General features: G+C 45.7%; 1 protein-coding gene across 2 annotated transcripts in view; it reads left to right on the top strand.

Annotated features, from left to right (window-relative positions):
- Positions 1 to 2236: 2236 nt before the first annotated feature.
- ERICH1 (glutamate rich 1) overlaps positions 2237 to 18738 on the top strand; it is a 39571-nt gene continuing 23069 nt past the window's right edge. For both annotated transcript variants that reach the window (XR_011485214.1, XM_070460168.1), the window contains exons 1-2: positions 2237 to 2353; positions 12198 to 12344. Coding sequence is in view for 1 of the 2 variants with exons in the window: in XM_070460168.1 (XP_070316269.1) it covers positions 2332 to 2353; positions 12198 to 12344 (169 nt within the window). In the remaining variant the exon portion in view is untranslated. The remainder of the gene's footprint in view (positions 2354 to 12197; positions 12345 to 18738) is intronic.

Below are 18738 nucleotides of genomic sequence, written 5' to 3' on the forward strand. Positions count from 1 at the left end.
TGGATGTGTAGTGGTGTCTCATTGTTTTAAATTGCAACCTGTGATGACATATATAATGTGGAGCAATACTTTAGCCACCTGAGTTGGCGAAGAGCCAACTCATTGGGAAAGACCTTGATGCTGAGAAGACCTTGAGGCAAAAGAAGGGGGCAGCAGAGGATGAGATGGCTAGATAGCATCACTGTCTCACTGGACATGAGTTTGAGTAAACTTTGGAAGATAGTGAAGGACAGGGAAGCCTGGTGTGCTGCAGTCCGTGGAGTCGCAAAGAGTCGGACACAACTTAGGGACTGAACAACAGCAACCTTCAATATGCTTACTTACCATCTGTCTGTCTTTGATGAGATGTCTGTGAAGGTCTTTGGCCCATTTTTTTAATTGTGTCATTTGTGTACCATTATTCATTTTCAGTCTCAACTTAATCAGACCTTTCAACATAAATTTGGTGTGTATGGCGAGTGTATTTTCTAAACAACTCTCTTTCAATTATGTGTGTGTATGTGTGTTCTGTCTTTAGGGACCCTCCAGCTGCTGCCCCATCCTGGGTCCAATAGAAAGGTATGCATCCAGTATCTTGCATTTCTCTCCTGCAGTTAATTCTCTCTACTGAATTCCCAGCAAGCTTCTGCCTCTACCATTTCAACAAAATAACTGTAATCAAGGTCACTGAGAACTTTCACTAGATGAGTACAATTGTCTGTGATGGGTCCTCAATATCATTTCCGACCAGTGATGGCATAACTTGGCTTCAGGATAGTTCGCTGTCCTCCCCTCCCCCCCGCCCACTCCCTCCTCATCTCCCCACCTTGCAGGAGTTAGAACCCCTCAGAGCTGTACTTGAACCACTTCTCTGTCTACACTCCCCCTTAAGGCTTTAAATGCACCTGCAGCCGACTAGCCCAGCTGCGTATCCCATCCAGGTCCTTTCTGTTTCGTCAAAAATCACTCCAACTGCCTGATCCATGCCCACATGCACACATCCGAGGAGCATCCCAAACTGCACGCCACCCAACAGTGACTGCCCCCACCCCCAGGAGGTTTCTCAACTCCTCGGAACCACTCCAGCCTCCCAGTTTCTAGACAAAAACCTGGAGCCAGGCCACACTTCTCCTGCCACAGCCACTCGGTCAGAAAACCTCTGCTGCCCTGTCTTCACACGTATCCAGATCCAACCACCTCTTCCCACAGCCACCACCCTGGCGTTAGCCACCGATGTCCTTCTCACTGCCACGGACTCGAGCTGCCCCTGCTTTCCACACTGTGCTGTCAGCTCAGTGGCTCAGGCAACTTCTTCAAAGTGGGTGTCAGATAGTTTCACTCCTCTTCTGCAAACCAGCGTATCCTCGCCCTAATCCTTGCACCTACACGACCTTGCCCAGCACCGCCTGCTTCCTGTCTGACGGCACTGTCACCGTCCCTCCTCCCTGGGCTGCTGTCGCTCTGGGCCTGCTGCTCCAGGCCTGGGCTTCTGCTCAGTGCCCTTTGCCTGGACATCGTGAGTTTTGCTCCCTCAAATTACATTCGAGGAGGACTTCCTGAACCCCTCTCCCCAGTCTGAAACCCCTTCCCTGCTCTTAGGGAGGAACCCCAGCTTCCACAGCAGGGCTCCGCACAGACAGGCTCTCAGGAAATATGTTCTCCAAGAAACGGACTCAAGGAAGAGGAGTAAACTATAAACCAAGGTCCCGGAGTAGGTGAGACGGTTGGACGGGAGCACAAAGCAGAAATCTTAACAGTGGGCAGAAGGGATCAGCGCCACAAGGGTCCGGGGTCAGTGGGCGGCCCCCGGGTTCCCTTCTTCCCGGTTTCCTTTCTGCTTTTAGTCCCAGTTTCTTTCGCACCTCAGGGCCCTGGCCCAGTGGGCGCTCAGCGGACCCATCCTACTGCCCGCATCCCTGTGCAGCGCTGGGACCCAGAGTGACTGTGGGCGGTCACCTAGGAGCACAATCCCGCCCCTCGCTGACCTCCTCCCAATGACCCAGTCCCTGACTCCCCTCCAGCTGAAGTACCCACCCCCTTCCAGTGACGCTCTTCTGATGAGCCCCTAACGCCTCATCCCCTCCCGCAGATTCCCCCGCGCTCCCGGTCGGCTTTCCGGGGTTCACGCCCTTCCCTCCGCGCAAGCTCGGAGTACTAACGCCGGCGGGCCGTGCCCCGGAGCGCGTAAGAGCCAATCCGCAGCCGGTGCGCGACTGATTGGCGTCCAGCGGCAGAGGCTCCTGATTCTGATTGGACAAGCCTCTGTGGTAGGCGGGCCTACAAAGGCGGAGGCCGGAAGTGCAGCGGAGTTGCTCCGGCCTGGGCTGGGGTCCCCGGGGTTGTGCGGCTGGCATGGCCGCGCTGCGAAGGCACGGTAGGCGGGGACCGGGGATGTCGGGGGACCGGTGGCTTTGGAGAAAGGGGACCCGGGGCTGTGGGGAGTGGGGAATCTGAGGCCTCGGGGATGTGGGGACCCGAGGCTGTGGGGGCGGGTACTGTGAGAGACGAGGGAGCTGTGAGGACAGGGTCTGCGGGGACCCAGGACTGTGAAGGATGGGGGCTGTGAGGGACCTGAAGCTTTGAGGGACAATGGCCGTGAGGACTCGGGCTCTGGGGGTTGCTGTGGGGGCCGGGACCCGGGACTGTGGGGATGGGAGCTGTGAGGGACACAAAGCTTTGAGGGGCGGGGAGGGGGTCTGTGAGGGACGGGGACTGTGAGGACCGAGGCTCTGAGGATCCGGGGCTTTGGGGACGGGGGCTCTGGGCACCCGGGACTGTGAGGAACTCGGAGTCTGAGGCCTCGGGACTGCGGGGACGCGAACTGTGAGGATACGGGACTGTGAGGGATGGGAGCTGTAGGAGTCTGGGACATGGGACTATGGGGGCCGGGTGTGAAGACCTGCCCAAACCCCACATTCAGACTCTCAAACCATTTAAGTGCAGGGACCCTGAATTTCTGGGGACATAACTAGTGTTTATTAAGTGATGGCAGTATTTTTGACCAGCACCAAAGGCAGAATGGTACTTCCCTAGTGGCTCAGACTGTAAAGAATCCACCTGCAATGCAGGAGACGGCGGTTTGATATCTATGTCAGGAAGATTCTCTGGAGAAGGGAATGGCAACCCACTCCAGTATTCTTGTCTAGAGAATTCCGTGGACAGAGGACCTTGATGGGCTACAGTCCTTGAGGTCCCAAAGAGTCAGGACAGAGCAGCCAACACTCAAAGGCAGAATGGATACATTTAATTGGCTAACCTGGCACATGATTTAGAATGAATGCCAGAGATACAGGGAACTTCAGACACCTCGTGGAAAGCCCAGCAAACTTCTCATTACCCTATAATCATCAACATTAAAATGAAAACAAAGGGAAGATTATGTTTTCCTCAGTTTTATTCAGATATGATCAATACACATGGGTCAGATATGATCAATACACCTATGGGTTTTAGGTGTACAGCGTAGTGACATGACGGGCTATATATTACAAAGCCATCACCCAGTAAGCTAACATCCATCACCTCATATAGTTACAAAATCCCTTGTGATAAGTACTTTTAGGACCTACTTTCTGTCTTAGCAAATATGCCACATTGCAGTGTTAGCAGTAATCACCATGCTGTACAACTATATCCCAGGACTTATTTACTTATGACTGGAAGCTTGTACCCTTTGACCATCTTTACCAATTTGTCCCATCCCTCAATCACCTCTGGACCTCTGGTGACCATCAGTCTGTTCTCTGCATCTGTGAGCTCCTTTTTTTTTTTTTTAAAGATTCAACAAATAGTGAGATCTTACAGTATTTGTCTTTCTTTGACTTATTCCACTTAGCATAATGCCATCTCTGTTATTGGCAATGGCACTTTCCTTCTTTAGGGCCGAATAGTATTCCACATCTTATTCATCCATCCATCCATGGACACTTAGGTTGTTATCATATCTTGGCTATTGTGAATAATGCTTCAGTGAACACTGAGGTACATGTGTCTGAATTTTCAAGTTAGTGTTTTCATTTTGTTCGGATAAATACCCATATCCAAAAGTGGAATTGCAGATCGTATCATAGTTTAATTTTTAATTTTGTGAGGATCCTTCAGACTCTTTTCCATAGTGGCTGCACCAATTTTCATTCCCACAAGCAGTGCACAAGGGTTTCCTTTCCTTCACATCCTCACCAACATTTGTTATTTCCTGTCTTCTTTGATGATGGCCATTCTGACAGATGTGAGGTGATATCTCACTGTGTTTTGATTTCAATTTCCCTGATGATTAGTGATCTTGAGCATCTTTTCTGTGTACCTGTTGACCACCTGTGTGTCTTCTTTGGAGAAATGTCTGCTCAGTTTCTCTGCCCACTTTTTACTTAGATTATTTGGGGACTTTTTGCTACTGAATTATATGGTTCTTTATATATTTTAGATATTAGCCCCTTCCAGATTTACAGTGTGCAAATATTTTCTCCTCTTCAGTAGGTTGCCTTTTCATTTGTTGGTGGTTTTGTTTTGCAGAAGCTTTTTAGTTTCTTTTGTTTGTTTTTACTGTTGTTGTCTTTGCTTTTGGTGTCAAAAGAAAAAAAAAATCTTCACTAAGACTCCTGTTGTCAAAGAAGGTTCTCTCTGTGTTTTCTTCTAGGAGTTGTGTGGTTTCAAGAAAAGGTGAAGGTTTTGGATATGTTTCTCATTTTACTTGGATTAGTTCAGGCCATGATTATGTTCTTTCCTTCTCTCCGTTAAAACAGATGTTGTTTTAAAAAAAAACCAAAAAACATATGTTGTGTTTTTGCCCTTTGAAAGGAAAAGCCCAGTGGCAACTATAGTTAATATTTGCATAAAATAAGGAAACTAATTTCTCTGTAACACAGAATATGGAGAATAGTAGATAGCATTCCCAGTCTGCTTCCTCTGTAGGAGAACACTGCACCTCAGTAACAGTACTGAGTAGAAGGAACGGGTTCTCCCCTATCTTCCAACTGGGATGAGGCAGCTTTCTGAGTTGCCTTCAAGTGTCCCCTCAGCCTGCCCTGCCAGATCCCTTGCATCATGTCTGTGGTGACAAAACAAAAGCAGTGTCTTCTCTGCACAAAATGATCACAGCCTTACATCCGCTTAAAATGTTTTAGAATGGCTAATGGCATAGTAATTGCTGCTAAAAAAATACTGTGAGGAAAAATTTTGGACAGAGTTTGAAATATTTTTAAGTGTTAAAGTTTTGTGAGAAACTGAGTGTTTAGTGTATGTCTAGTTCTTAGATGGGGAGGCCACCTCAGATTGGTCATGGCCTGGGATTCCAGTTATGTTCCATTTGAATACTTTTTATAGTCTTATTTTGAGAACTAGTTTCCTCTTAATTAATATTTCAGAAAGCTTGGCAACTCTTGCTTAATCTTAGCTAATTGTTTTTCCATTTATAATTCTGTGATGAAACTCATTAAGAAACTATCATTCATTGAATTTGCATATATATTGACCTTCTCTTTCTTGTGAATTGATGCAATACTATTATTAATGTACTCTTTTATTCCTAGGCAGCCTTTTCGTATTACAGGACAAAAAAACCCATATTGAATATCATGGTGGAAAAAGCTATAGACAGGTTGGCAGGTAAACATACTCTTTACTGAAAATAGGAAATTGAAAATACTGTTTCAGATTCCAAGAAATACTTTATAAACTTAAGGAAATTTAAAGTGTCTCTTAAGCTATACAGATAACAGGTAGAAAAGGGAATCATCTGAGTCCCTGTTTACTGAGGTTGGGGAACTCTTCCTTTTCTTTATGATTTTCTTGGTGTGTGTTTGTTTTGGAAGATTTTCTCTACCAAGCCAGGCTATAGTTGGGAGGCTGTCATCAAACTGGCCACTGGGAAAGTTTCAATGAAATTCCATTACTGATCTTATTTTCAGAAGTAGTTTTTCATTTATATATGATTTTAAAAAGCCTGACAACCCTCATTTTAAGTTCTAGATAATCACTTTTATTTTTTATTTATTTATTTATTTATTAAATTGTAGTGATTTTTGCCATACATTGACATGAATCAGCCATGGATTTACATGTGTTCCCCATCCCGATCCTCCCTCCCGCCTCCCTCTCCATCCCATCCCTCTGGGTCTTCCCAGTGCACCAGCCCTGAGCACTTGTCTCATGCATCCAACTTGGGCTGGTGATCTGTTTCACCCTTGATAGTATACTTGTTTCAGTGCTGTTCTCTCTGAACATCCCACCCTTGCCTTCTCCCACAGAGTCTAAAAAGTCTGTTCTGTACATCTGTGTCTCTTTTTCTGTTTTGCATATAGGGTTATCGTTACCATCTTTTTAAATTCCATATATATGTGTTAGTATACTGTATTGGTCTTTATCTTTCTGGCTTACTTCACTCTGTATAATGGGCTCCAGTTTCATCCATCTCATTAGAACTGATTCAAATGTATTCCTTTTAATGGCTGAGTAATATTCCATAGTGTATATGTACCACAGCTTCCTTATCCATTCGTCTGCTGATGGGCCTCTAGGTTGCTTCTATGTCCTGGCTATTATAAACAGTGCTGCGATGAACATTGGGGTGCACGTGTCTCTTTCAGATCTGGTTTCCTCGGTGTGTGTGCCCAGGAGTGGGATTGCTGGGTCATATGGCAGTTCTATTTCCAGTTTTTTAAGGTATCTCCACACTGTTCTCCATAGCGGCTGTACTAGTTTGCATTCCCACCAACAGTGTAAGAGGGTTCCCTTTTCTCCACACCCTTTCCAGCATTTATTGCTTGTAGACTTTTGGATAGCAGCCATTCTGACTGGTGTGTAATGGTACCTCATTGAGGTTTTGATTTGCATTTCTCTGATAATGAGTGATGTTGAGCATCTTTTTATGTGTTTGTTAGCCATCTGTATGTCTTCTTTGGAGAAATGTCTGTTTAGTTCTTTGGCCCATCTTTTTATTGGGTCATTTATTTTTCTGGAATTGAGCTGGAGGAGTTGCTTGTATATTTTTGAGATTAATCCTTTGTCTGTTGCTTCATTTGCTATTATTTTCTCCCAATCTGAAGGCTGTCTTTTCACCTTGCTTATAGTTGCCTTTGTTGTGCAAAAGCTTTTAAGTTTCATTAGGTCCCATTTGTTTATTTTTGCTTTTATTTCCAGTATTCTGGAATGTGGGTCATAGAGGATCCTGCTGTGATTTATGTCGGAGAGTGTTTTGCCTATGTTCTCCTCTAGGAGTTTTATAGTTTCTGGTCTTACATTTAGATTTTTAATCTATTTTGAGTTTATTTTTGTGTATGGTGTTAGAAAGTGTTCTAGTTTTAGATAATCACTTTTAAAAGGTATGTCATAAACCTGTTTGTTCTGGTAGCTTTCTTTCATAATGAAATATCTAGATGTCACATTTTTAAAGTTATTTGTTAATACTTAGGGTCTTCTTTATTTTTGTGTAATTTCTATAAATAGGTGGCCCCATCAGTTTTACTGCTTTCCATTTACATTCACCCTTGAAAATACAGTTTTTTGGCTAGTTTTTTTCCTCATGTCTCCAGATTAGCTCTACACATGCTTTTTTGTCCTCTGAGAATTGTGCTTTTCTGAGAGACGGTGGTTCATAGGGATGATATGGCAAGAGAATTAGAAATGAATCAATATCATTTCCATTACCAGAAAGCTCTCCAGTATAAATGTAGTAAAAAGAAATGTGTAGTTTTACACCCATGTTAAATAAAGTATGAACGTAGATGTGAACATAAATGTTGAGGGAAATGTGTGTTACTTTGCCACCAAAGTGAACGTTTTTAAGGAAAAGGAAAATATTTTTTATGTTAATGGGGTGACTTACTGACCTCAAAGTTCAAGAGGGTTTTTTTTTTTAAACGCATAGTTTTCATTTTTCTTTGCTTTTTTTCAGAGTGGAACATTATGGAAGAAAAAGTTCTATTTCCATTGTTTTTGTTTTCATGAGAGCCTTTTCTAATAGAAAATATATTCACCCAGATCCCCTGATGAGGAGGCTTTCTCCTCTGGGAGGTGTGTTGGGAACCAAGTCCCTCAGACAGAGGCCTGTTAGACCCTCCTTCCTAAGACCACCGTGAAGGAGGCCTAATAACTTGAAATACTGTCACTAACACCTCTGTTAAATGTGGAACAAACCCCTGCCTTTTTTTACCCCCAACTGTTAGATTCTGAACATGTAGCTGTGTGAAAGAAGAGGTTAGAATTGAATAGTTTACCACCAGCAATCAAGCCACCTATTTCCTTTTGAGGTACATGTATTCACAGTTCTTCTTAGGTATCTAATTTCCAAAGAACACTTGACTGAAGATTTATTTTTCTTTGTCTTATGTCTTTAGCCTGAAACAGCAAGTGTGGATGACAGTCCTCTCTGAAAATCATATCAAAATGGCTTGATTCCCCTGTGACACAGAGACTTGCTCTCTCTGTTTGGTATTCCATCGTATTAACTTCAGACGAGATGGTTTTCTCCACGGTGACCTTTTGCTGTGTCTCTTGTGTCCCAGCTCCAGGCGCCTGTCTGCGTGGTGATTGTACTCATCTCCTGCGGGCATCCATGTCCGTTCTTCTGTTTTTTTATGTTCTACTGATTACTTTTTGACAGACACCAGAGTTTCAAGTTAGAACCTGCTCCTGCTGCTGGGAGTGGGGTAGGGGCACAGCAGGAGGACATGGTGTGAGGAAGGGAGCAGCAGGCAGGTCCCTGGGTCCCTGTGGTGACACAGAGCTGCCTTCCTGAACCTGAGCATCCAGCTCTCTTTTGTTTGTTTTTGAGCACGGTGGAAATTAAGCAGAAAAGAGACGTTTAACCTCTAAATTGATTTTTAGGGCTACATTTGCAGCAGTCAACACACACACACACCCATACACACAGTCACAAGGCGCGTTGCAACAGACCAAAGGTGACAGATGCTTTTTAAAAATGATGCTTTACTGCTTGCCAGGACCCTGAAAAAAGTAACCTTTCATTTCTGTTCTGCTTTTGACTTAGAATCCCTACATAGCTGTGGCCAGAAGTCCCTATCTGTAGTAAACTGGTAGGCAGTTCACATGCACCCAATCTCCTTCATAGCCCTAGAGGCTCCAAGAAGTTAGAGTCCAGTGGCTGTACATTTCTTTTGGTGTAAAATATTAATAGCTAGTGATTTCTATTTAAGTAAGCTATGAGCTTCTTCTCTGACTGCACTGGAGCGACCCCATCCTCCGTTTGAAAAGCAGATGAGCTGATGGGGGAGTGGGGGTAGGGACAGGTCCTCGCTGACAGCTTGTTTTCTTTAGAGGACAGTGTTTATGCATTGAGTGGTCTTATTCTCTGTGTGTGAAAGAACACAGAGTGAGAACTAAGAGGTGAAATTCACTGAGGAATCCTCCAGCAGTATTAGCTGGTAGAAAGTATTACTTTAGTTTTGTTTGTTACACATGGCTCTTTTAAAGTTGATTTTGGAAAATTAAAATCATATTATTTTTTAAAAGACTGTGCTTTAAATTGTGGCAACTGAAAGTATTAGACATGTGTTGTTGTTCTGTCGCTAAGTCATGTCTGACTGTTTGCAACCCCATGGACTGTAGCCCACCAGGCTCCTCTGTCTATGGGATTTCCCAGGCAGGGGAAATCGGAGCAGGGTGCCATTTCTTCCTCCAGGGGATCTTCCTAACCAAACGATTGAACCCTTGTCTCCTGCTTTGGCAAGTAGGTTCTTTGCCTCTGAGTCACCTGTGAAGCCCATATGAGACATGTATATTTATCAGCTTCCAGAGCCAGGTGTGAGGCAAGCCTGCAGCCCCCAGACCCCATCCAAGTCAGAGACCCAGAGCCTAGCCCCGGGACCTTAGCCCTGGAGCTCTCAGCCTGGGCTCTGGGTTAAGTCTTGTCCCTGAGGAAGGACCACATATCCTGAACCTCCTGCAGGACTGGAGACCACACACCAGGGTCATGCAGTGACACCGAAAGGCAGTGAGTGGAGACCAGAGGGCCTCGAGACCCACTTTGCAGACAGGCCACCAGTTAGGCCATAGATACATTGTGTGCAGGTGACACGCTGAATTCAGGGACAGTGCCGCAGCCACACAGCCTGTGTCTCCGTCCATGGCTGGCCTGCTATGTGCCGCGCCCTCACCACTGTGTCAGGGCACCAGTGGAAGCAAAATTGTCAGGTGACTGGTTCATCTCAGTGTTTCCTGGTGACCATGCCAGTTTCTCCCTGGGATTGCTGTGTATTTTGACTCCTTCAGGCTGTGGGGTCACTCTGCAGTGGATGCGCATGCTGCTTGGTGATGACCCATCTGGTTTTCCTGTAGTGTGGTTATGTGTTCACACACACGTGTGTGTGGAGCTCAGCCGTGACCGCAGCGGGATGCCGACATCAGCTGCTGCCAGCCCAGGTGGCTCTCAGGCTTCAAGCATCCCCAAGTTCATTTTAGAGCAGGGTGACTGGTTAGGGTTTTGTCAACTGCTTTTGGTTCCCCAGAAATTGCACCCAGTTTTCTGGAGTAGAAGCTTTTCCCCTCTGCTGTTTAAGGAAATGCACGTGACCATTCAGTTTCTATTGGAAACTTGGAACCTGCCCTTTGGACAGGTCTTGGAGTGCTGGTCTAATGGAACAGGCTGCCTCCCTGTGACCCAAGTGCTGCCCTGGCTGTCTGCGGTGGTCTGGGGAACATGCTTGCAGGCCTGTGCTGCCGAACCTGGCAGAGCTGGGAGGCAGGGCCTCCGCTGGCCAGGGAAATGAGGGCATCACCGCCAGGACTGGCTTCCTCCTGCCAGGGCTCCCGGGGGTGGGCAGGCAGGTAACACCAAGACCCTGTGCTCCCCCCAGGCACCTGGCCGAGCACCACCTGGGCTTGAGTAGCTTTCTCAGGAGGCCTGTTGTGTTTTTAGACCCAAATTGTGTGTTTTCCAACTAGCACCAATTGGAGGGGCTTATTTCTGCAGCAAGGGCCATCTGTGCACAGGATGAAAGGAGGAGCGGTCTGTGCCATTAGGCTTGTGCCCCCTCTGTGGGACAGGAGCCTGCCCTCCATGACCCACAGGCCGCTCAACAGCCCCGTCACACTTCCCCTTTCACTTCCCCTCTCATATCACCGCCTCCTCAGTGGCCCTAATGTCTGTCCCCCACTTTGTCGTCTGAATACCTCGAGCCTGTCTCCAGAGTCCTGCTCTTGGTTTCTGCCCCATGGTGCTTGGTCACTAGAGCAGTTCTCTCTCTCTCTGTTGATTTGTTTCTAAATTTAATGAGGTTAAAACAGATTTACCTGGTGGCTCAGACAGTAAAGAATCCGCCTGCAATGCAGGAGACTTGGATTTGATCCAGATCCCCTGGAAAAGGAATGGCTACCTACTCCAGTATTCTTGCCTGGAGAATTCCTTGGACTGAAGAGCCTGGTGGGCTATAGTCCGTGGAGTCACAAAGAGTCTACCACGACTGAGCAACTTTCGCTTCCCTTCACTTCAAAACAGATTCACTGGATTAACCTTTCCCCTCATCTTTCTTGGCTGCTCTTTTGAGATTGTCCCTGCTTGTTGTTCACACTTAAATCAGGACAGAAATGTTTATTCACTGTGGCAGCACTTCCCCTCTAGTCAGAGCAGAGAGTGCCCTGAGATAAGCCAAGTGAAGAATCTGCATCCTTGTGGGCGCTGTGCCAACTATGCTGTCCCTGTGAGGGCCCCAGATGGGGCCCCTGGGCTGCCCAGCCTGTCTGCTATGAACTGGCGTGGATTCAGCTTCTCCAGTGCTGCTTTGCGGCTCAGGACCACAAACCAGAGTCTGAAAACAGCTCATAGTCTTGTCTGTGCATAAATTCATCCAGCGATGAGGTGGAGGAAGAACAGAACTGTGAGCCCACGTGCCCCCCCAGTTCCCAGCCTCACCCTCCCCACCTGTGCTCACACCTGTGGGGGTACCTAGGGCAAGGGGCCTCTGATGGACAGTGCTATGGGGCTTCTGTGATGTGGACACTTCTGGGGTCCCCTGATGCCTACAGTGCTGGGGGTCCTGTGATTGGGTCAGAAGTAGGAGTGCTGTGATGGACAGTGCTGGGGCTGACCCTCATGGGGACAGTGCTGGGGGTCTTGTAGGCACCCCCCCCCATTGTGTCCTGTGGAAGGGCAGTCACTTAGCCCTGAGATGGTGATGTCATGATATGTCTTGTTTTATATAAAATTCATTTGCAATTTAAATAAAATTCAATCAGTAATACTTTTCTTTCTTTTGCCTCTGTAGTGTTTGTTGGAAAAGTACTGAAGAAACTTTATCCTGAGGTTTCCCACGGCCAAGAAAAGAGGGCCCCTGTGACTCCGGCCTCCAGAAACCCACCTGAGAAAGTGCCTCCTGAGAGAGTGAAGGACCAGAGCGACCCTCCTGAGACAGGTGAGCACTGTTTCCCTGGAGAGCGAATGCTGGCCTCAGGCCACTGTGGCACCACCACGGGGGCAGCGGGGTCATTCTGCTCAGACTTTTCGGGGATGGTTACTTCACTTGTGAGGGAAGAATTGCCCCCAGCTGGGGACAGGGTCAGGTTCATCACTGGTGTTGGGTTCAACTCCATGCTGTTCCTGGGTGCAGTGACTGGGCCCTGCTGCCCCAGGACCACTGCCTACAGTGTTCCAGCTGCTCTTCTGTCGGAGAGCCAGAGGTATAGGAGGGACGCTCAGCCTCTCAGCCCTGGAGTCACACTCAGGAATAGTGGCTGCTGTTTACTGTGCTTTTCCCTTTCAAAGATGGTCCTGTCCTGGGCTGAACTGTACCCTCTACAATTTATGTGTTGATGTCCTGACCCCAGAACCTCAGGATGTTGACCATGTTTGGAGATGGAGCCTTCAAAGAGGAGATGGAGTGAAATGAGACCTTTAGGGTGGGTGCTAATCTAGGGCAACTGGTGAGATAGGAAGAGATCAGGACCCAGACACCTACAGCAAGACGACCATATGAAGGTGTGGGAGAAGACGGCCATCCACATGCCAAGGCAGCAGGCCTCAGGAACCAGTCTTGTAACACCTCCATCTCGGACAGCCAGCCCCCGGGAGAATTGGGAGAGAGTGAACAAGGCCCTCCTGTGGTGCCACCCAGAAAACTACCCTGACACCTGTTCCACCTGCAAGACACATGCTTGGTTTTGTGTGAATACAACGTAGCTTAGAAAGGCAGGCGCCCTGGGGAGATGTGCTGTGCAGCCGGAGTGGGCGTCCCTCTGCATTCCTGGTTATCTGTCCAAATGTAACTGAGCTGATGTTCTTAGTCTTTTTTTTTTTTCTTTAATTTGTATTTAGGGTTTATTTGAGTTTTCTTTCCTCTTCTAACCTGATGTGATTATTCACTAATGAGCTTCCCAGGTGGCTCAGTGATAAAGAACCCATCTGCCAATGCAGGAGATGCAGGTTCAGTCTCTGGGTTGGGAAGATTCCCTCGAGGAGGACATGGCAACCCACTCCAATATTCTTGCCTGGAGAAAGCCCTGGACAGAGGAGCCTGGTGGGCTGCAGTCCACGGGGTCACAAAGAGTCGGACACGACTGAGGACACAGACACACACTTTCATTAGTAGTAATCTGGGCAGTGTCTTTCCTCAGAAGCTCCAAGTTGGATCACATCGTTTCAGCGGGCAGTTGTTCCGTGTGAAGGCCCATGTGAGCCACGCTGTGATGGCTGGTGCCAGCAGCTGTGTGGTGCCATTGGAGGCTAGGACAGGGTGGACACTAGGATCCTGGGAGAGGTTGCATGGCCAGCGCGGCACCAAGGCCGGGAGAGATGTGAGGGCGCTGCAGGTGGGATTCAGCCGTGTTCTTAGTGTCTGTCCACCTGTGTGCTTCTCAGACTGCAGACCCTGCGAGTGGTGCTTGCTATCTGAGTCATGGCCTCTGTGTACCCCGTGCAGGGTACACTGGTCACCTGCCATAGTCTAAACTTGGGTGAGAAGGGGGCGGGGGAGTGGTGAGAAGGATGCGGTGTGGCTAGGATGGTCTCATCAGGTCCTGGGGGGGCATCTGGTCCCTCCGTTTCTGCACACCCTGAACTTTCCTCCCCTTGCAGAGTGCCCTCTGGCCGCGAGGATCCTTGGATTGGGGGTTGAAGGCAGAGTCTGATGGGTAGGATCCTCCACCCTTCCTCACGGCCTCAGGCAATGAGTAGAGGAGGCACTTCTGGGAGTTTTCATTTTTTTCACAGATGCAAATGAGCCTAACTTAATTTGCCTTCCTGAAAACTCCATGCAGTGTACAGCAGCAGTGTATTTTTTTAAAGATAAAATTCATTTAATCTGAAGTTTACCATAACCATTTCAAAATGTACAATTCAGTGATTTTTAGTATACTCACTATGCTATGTAAGCATACCACTAACTCCAGAACATTCTTATCACCCCAAAAGAAACCCATATCCATTACAGTTATCCCCATTCGTGCGTCCCTACATTTTTGTTTCTTTAAATATTTTATAATTGGAGGAAAATTGCTTTACAATGTTGAGTTGATTTTTTGCTGTACAACTGTGAGAATCAGCCATAATTATACATACATCCCCCCCTCAGTGGGCTGGAGAATTCCATGGGCTGTATAGTCCATGGGGTCACAAAGAGTCGGACACGACTGAGCGACTTTCACTTTCACTTTTCACTTTCACCTCCCTCATGAGCCTCCTTCCCCTCCACCCGTCCCAGGCTGGGCTCCCTGTGTTGTACAGTAACTTCTCACCAGCTATCTTTTTTATACATGATAGTGTATATAATGCTAATGCTACATGCTCCGTTTGTCCCACTCTCTCCTTCCCCCAAAAGCCATAGTTCTAAAGGACACATGTACCCCATTGTTCATTGCAGCATGATTTACAACAGCCAGGATATGGAAGCAACTTAGATACCCATCTACAGATGAAGGGATAAAGTTGTGGTACATAAGTATAATGGAATATTACTCAGCCATACAAAAAAATGAATTTTAGTCAGTTCTATTGTGGTGAATAAACACAGCCTGTTATATAGAGTGAAGAAAGTCAGGAAGAGAAAAACAAGTATCATATATTAACACACATATATGGAATTTAGAAAAATGGTATTGATGAACCTATTTGCAGAGCAGGAATGGAGTCACAGATGTATAGAAGAGACCTCCCTACTTTCTGTCTCTTCAGATTTGTGTATTCTGGACATTTTGTGAGTGGAATTGCATAATAGGTGACCTTTTGTGTCTGACCTCTGTCAGTTCAGTTCAGTCTCTCAGTCGTGTCCGACTCTTTGTGACCCCATGGACTACAGCACACCAGGCCTCCCTGTTCATCACCAACTCCCAGAGTTTACTCAAACTCATGTCCATTGAGTCAGTGATGCCATCCAACCATCTCATCCTCTGTCTTTCCCTTCTCCTCCCACCTTCAATCTTTCCCAACATCAGGGTCTTTACAAATGAGTCACTTCACATCAGGTGGTCAAAGTATTGGAGTTTCAGCTTCAACATCAGTCCTTCCAATGAACACTTAGGACTGTTTTACTTTAGGATGAACTGGTTGGATATCCTTGCAGTCCAAGGGACTTTCAAGAGTCTTCTCCAACACCACGGTTCAAAAGCATCAATTCGTTGGCACTCAGCTTTCTTTATACTCCAACTCTCACATCTATTCATGACTACTGGGAAAATCATAGACTTAACTAGATGGACCTTTATTGGCAAAGTAACATCTCTGCTTTTTAATATGCTGTCTAGGTTGGTAATAACTTTCCTTCCAAGGAGTAAGCGTCTTTTAATTTCATGGCTGCAGTCACCATCTGCAGTGATTTTGGAGCCCCCCAAAATAAAGTCAGCCACTGTTTCCACTGTTTCCCCATCTATTTGCCATAAAGTGATAGGACTGGATGCCATGATCTTAGTTTTCTGAATGTTGAGCTTTAAGCCAACTTTTTCCCTCTCCTCTTTCACTTCCATCAAGAAGCTCTTTACTTCTTCTGCATACACTTTCTGCCATAAGGGTGGTATCATCTGCATATCTGACGTTATTGATATTTCTCCTGTAAATCTTGATTCCAGCCTCTGCCTTATCCAGCCCAGCATTTCTCATGATGTACTCTGCGTATAAGTGAAATAAGCTGGGTGACAAGCCTTGACATACTCCTTTTCCTATTTGCAACCAGTCTGTTGTTCCATATCCAGTTCTAACTGTTGCTTCCTGACCTGCATACAGGTTTCTCAAGAGGCAGGTCAGGTCGTCTGGTATTCCCATCTCTTTCAGAATTTTCCACAGTTTATTGTGATCCACACAGTCAAAGGCTTTGGCATAGTCAGTAAAGCAGAAATAGATGTTTTTCTGGAACTCTCCTGCTTTTTCGATGATCCAGTGGAAGTTGGCAATTTGATCTCTGGTTCCTTTTCTAAAACCAGCTTGAACATCTGGAAGTTCACGGTTCACGTATTGCTAAAGCCTGGCTTGGAGAATTTTGAGCATTACTTTACTAGCGTGTGAGATGAGTGCAATTGTGCGGGAGTTTGAGCATTCTTTGGCATTGCCTTTCTTTGGGATTGGAATGAAAACTGACCTTTTGCAGTCCTGTGGCCACTGCTGAATTTTCCAAATTTGCTGGCATATTGAGTGCAGCACTTTGACAGCATCATCTTTCAGGATTTGAAATAGCTCAAATGGAGTTCCATCACCTCCGCTAGCCTTGTTCATCGTGATGCTTCCTAAGGCCCACTTGACTTCGCATTCCAGGATATCTGGCTGTAGGTGAGTGATCACCATGGTGATTATCTGGGTCATAAAGATCTTTCTTGTATAGTTCTTCTGTGTATTCTTGCCACCTCTTCTTAATATCTTCTGCTTCTGTTAGATCCATACCATTTCTGTACTGAACCCATCTTGGCATGAAATGTTTTCTTGGTATCTCCAGTTTTCTTGAAGAGATCTCTAGTCTTTCCCATTCTATTGTTTTCCTCTATTTCTTTGCATTGATCATTGAACAAGGCTTTCTTATCTCTCCTTGCTGTTCTTTGAAACTCTGCCTTCAAATGGGTTTATCTTTCCTTTTCTGCTTTGCTTTTTACTTCTCTTCTTTTCACAGCTATTTGTAAGGCCTCCTCGGACAGCCATTTTGCTTTTCTACATTTCTTTTCCTTGGGGATGGTCTTGCTCCCCATCTCCTGTGTGATGTCACAAACCTCCGTCCATAGTTCATCAGGTACTCTATCAGATCTAGTCCCTTAAATCTATTTCTCACTTCCACTGTATAATTGTTAGGGATTTGATTTAGGTCATACCTGAATGGTCTGGTGGTTTTCCCTACTTCCTTAAATTTAAGTCTGAATTTGGCAATAAGGAGTTCGTGATCTGACCCACAGTCAGCTCCCAGTCTTGTTTTTGCTGACTGTATAGAACTTCTCCATCTTTGACTGCAAAGAATATAATCAGTGTGATTTTGGTGTCGACCATCTGGTGATGTCTATGTGTAGAGTCTTCTGTTGTGTTGTTGGAAGAGGGTGTTTGCTATGACCAGTGTGTTCTCTTGGCAGAACTTTATTGGCCTTTGCCCTGCTTCATTCTGTACTCCAAGGCCAAATTTGCCTGTTAATCCAGGTGTTTCTTGACTTCCTAGTTTTGTATTCCAGTCCCCTATAATGAAAAGGACATCTTTTTTGGGTGTTAGTTCTAGAAGGTCTTGTGGGTCTTCATAGAACTGTTCAACATCAACTTCTTAAGTGTTACTGGTTGGGGCATAGACTTGGATTACTGTGATATTGAATGGTTTGCCTTGGAAACAGAGATCATTCTGTCATTTTTGAGATTGCATCCAAATACTGCATTTCAGACTCTTTTGTTGACTACGATGGCTACTCCATTTCTTCTAAGGGATTCCTTGACCACAGTAGTAGATATAATGGTCATCTGAGTTAAATTCACCCATTCCAGTCCATCTTAGTTCGCTGATTCCTGAAATGTCGACATTCACTCTTGTCATCTCCTGTTTGACCACTTCCAATTTGCCTTGATTCATGGACCTAACATTCCAGGTTCCTATACAATATTACTCTATACAACATTGAATCTTGCTTCTATCGCCAGTCCCATCCAACATAGGTGAGCAGTTTTATATGCTCATCTATGTTGTTAGGAGTATAACTGCTTCATTTCTTTTTCTTGCTGAGTAATATTCCATGCTATGGATATATAACATTTTCTTTATCTGTTCATCAATTGATAGATGTTTGAATTTTTTCTACTTTTAGGCTTTTATCAATAAACAATGAACATCTCTGCCAAGTTTGTGTGTGGACGTGTGTTTTCAGTTCTCTTGGATGTAAACCTAGGAGTGGAATTGCTGGGTCACATGGTAATCCTGTGTTTACCATTTTGAGGAACTGGCAAGCTATTTTCCACAGCAGCTGTGTCATTCTTCACCCCATCTGCCGTGTAGGAGGGTTCCAACTTCTCCACATCGTTGCCAACACTTGCTGTTTTCTGTTTTCTTGATAGCCATCTTAGTAGGTGAGGTTGCACCTCATTGATTCCCATTTCCCTGATGTGTGTTGGACATTTGTGTATCTTTTGTAGAGAAATTTGTATATAAATCCTAGGCCCATTTTTCAGTTGGAATGTTTTTCTTGCTGAGTTGTACAAGTTAGTTATAATGTGGACAATGGAACCTTATCAGTAACATGACTTAGAAATATTTTCTCCCACTCCGTGGATTAGCTTCTTACTTACTTCCTTGATGGTGTCTTTTGAAGTATAAAATATTTTAGTCTTGATTAAGTCCATCATACCTATTTTCTTCTGTTGCCTGTGGT

Source organism: Odocoileus virginianus, chromosome 32, assembly GCF_023699985.2.
Source record: "Odocoileus virginianus isolate 20LAN1187 ecotype Illinois chromosome 32, Ovbor_1.2, whole genome shotgun sequence".
NCBI lineage: Eukaryota > Metazoa > Chordata > Mammalia > Artiodactyla > Cervidae > Odocoileus > Odocoileus virginianus.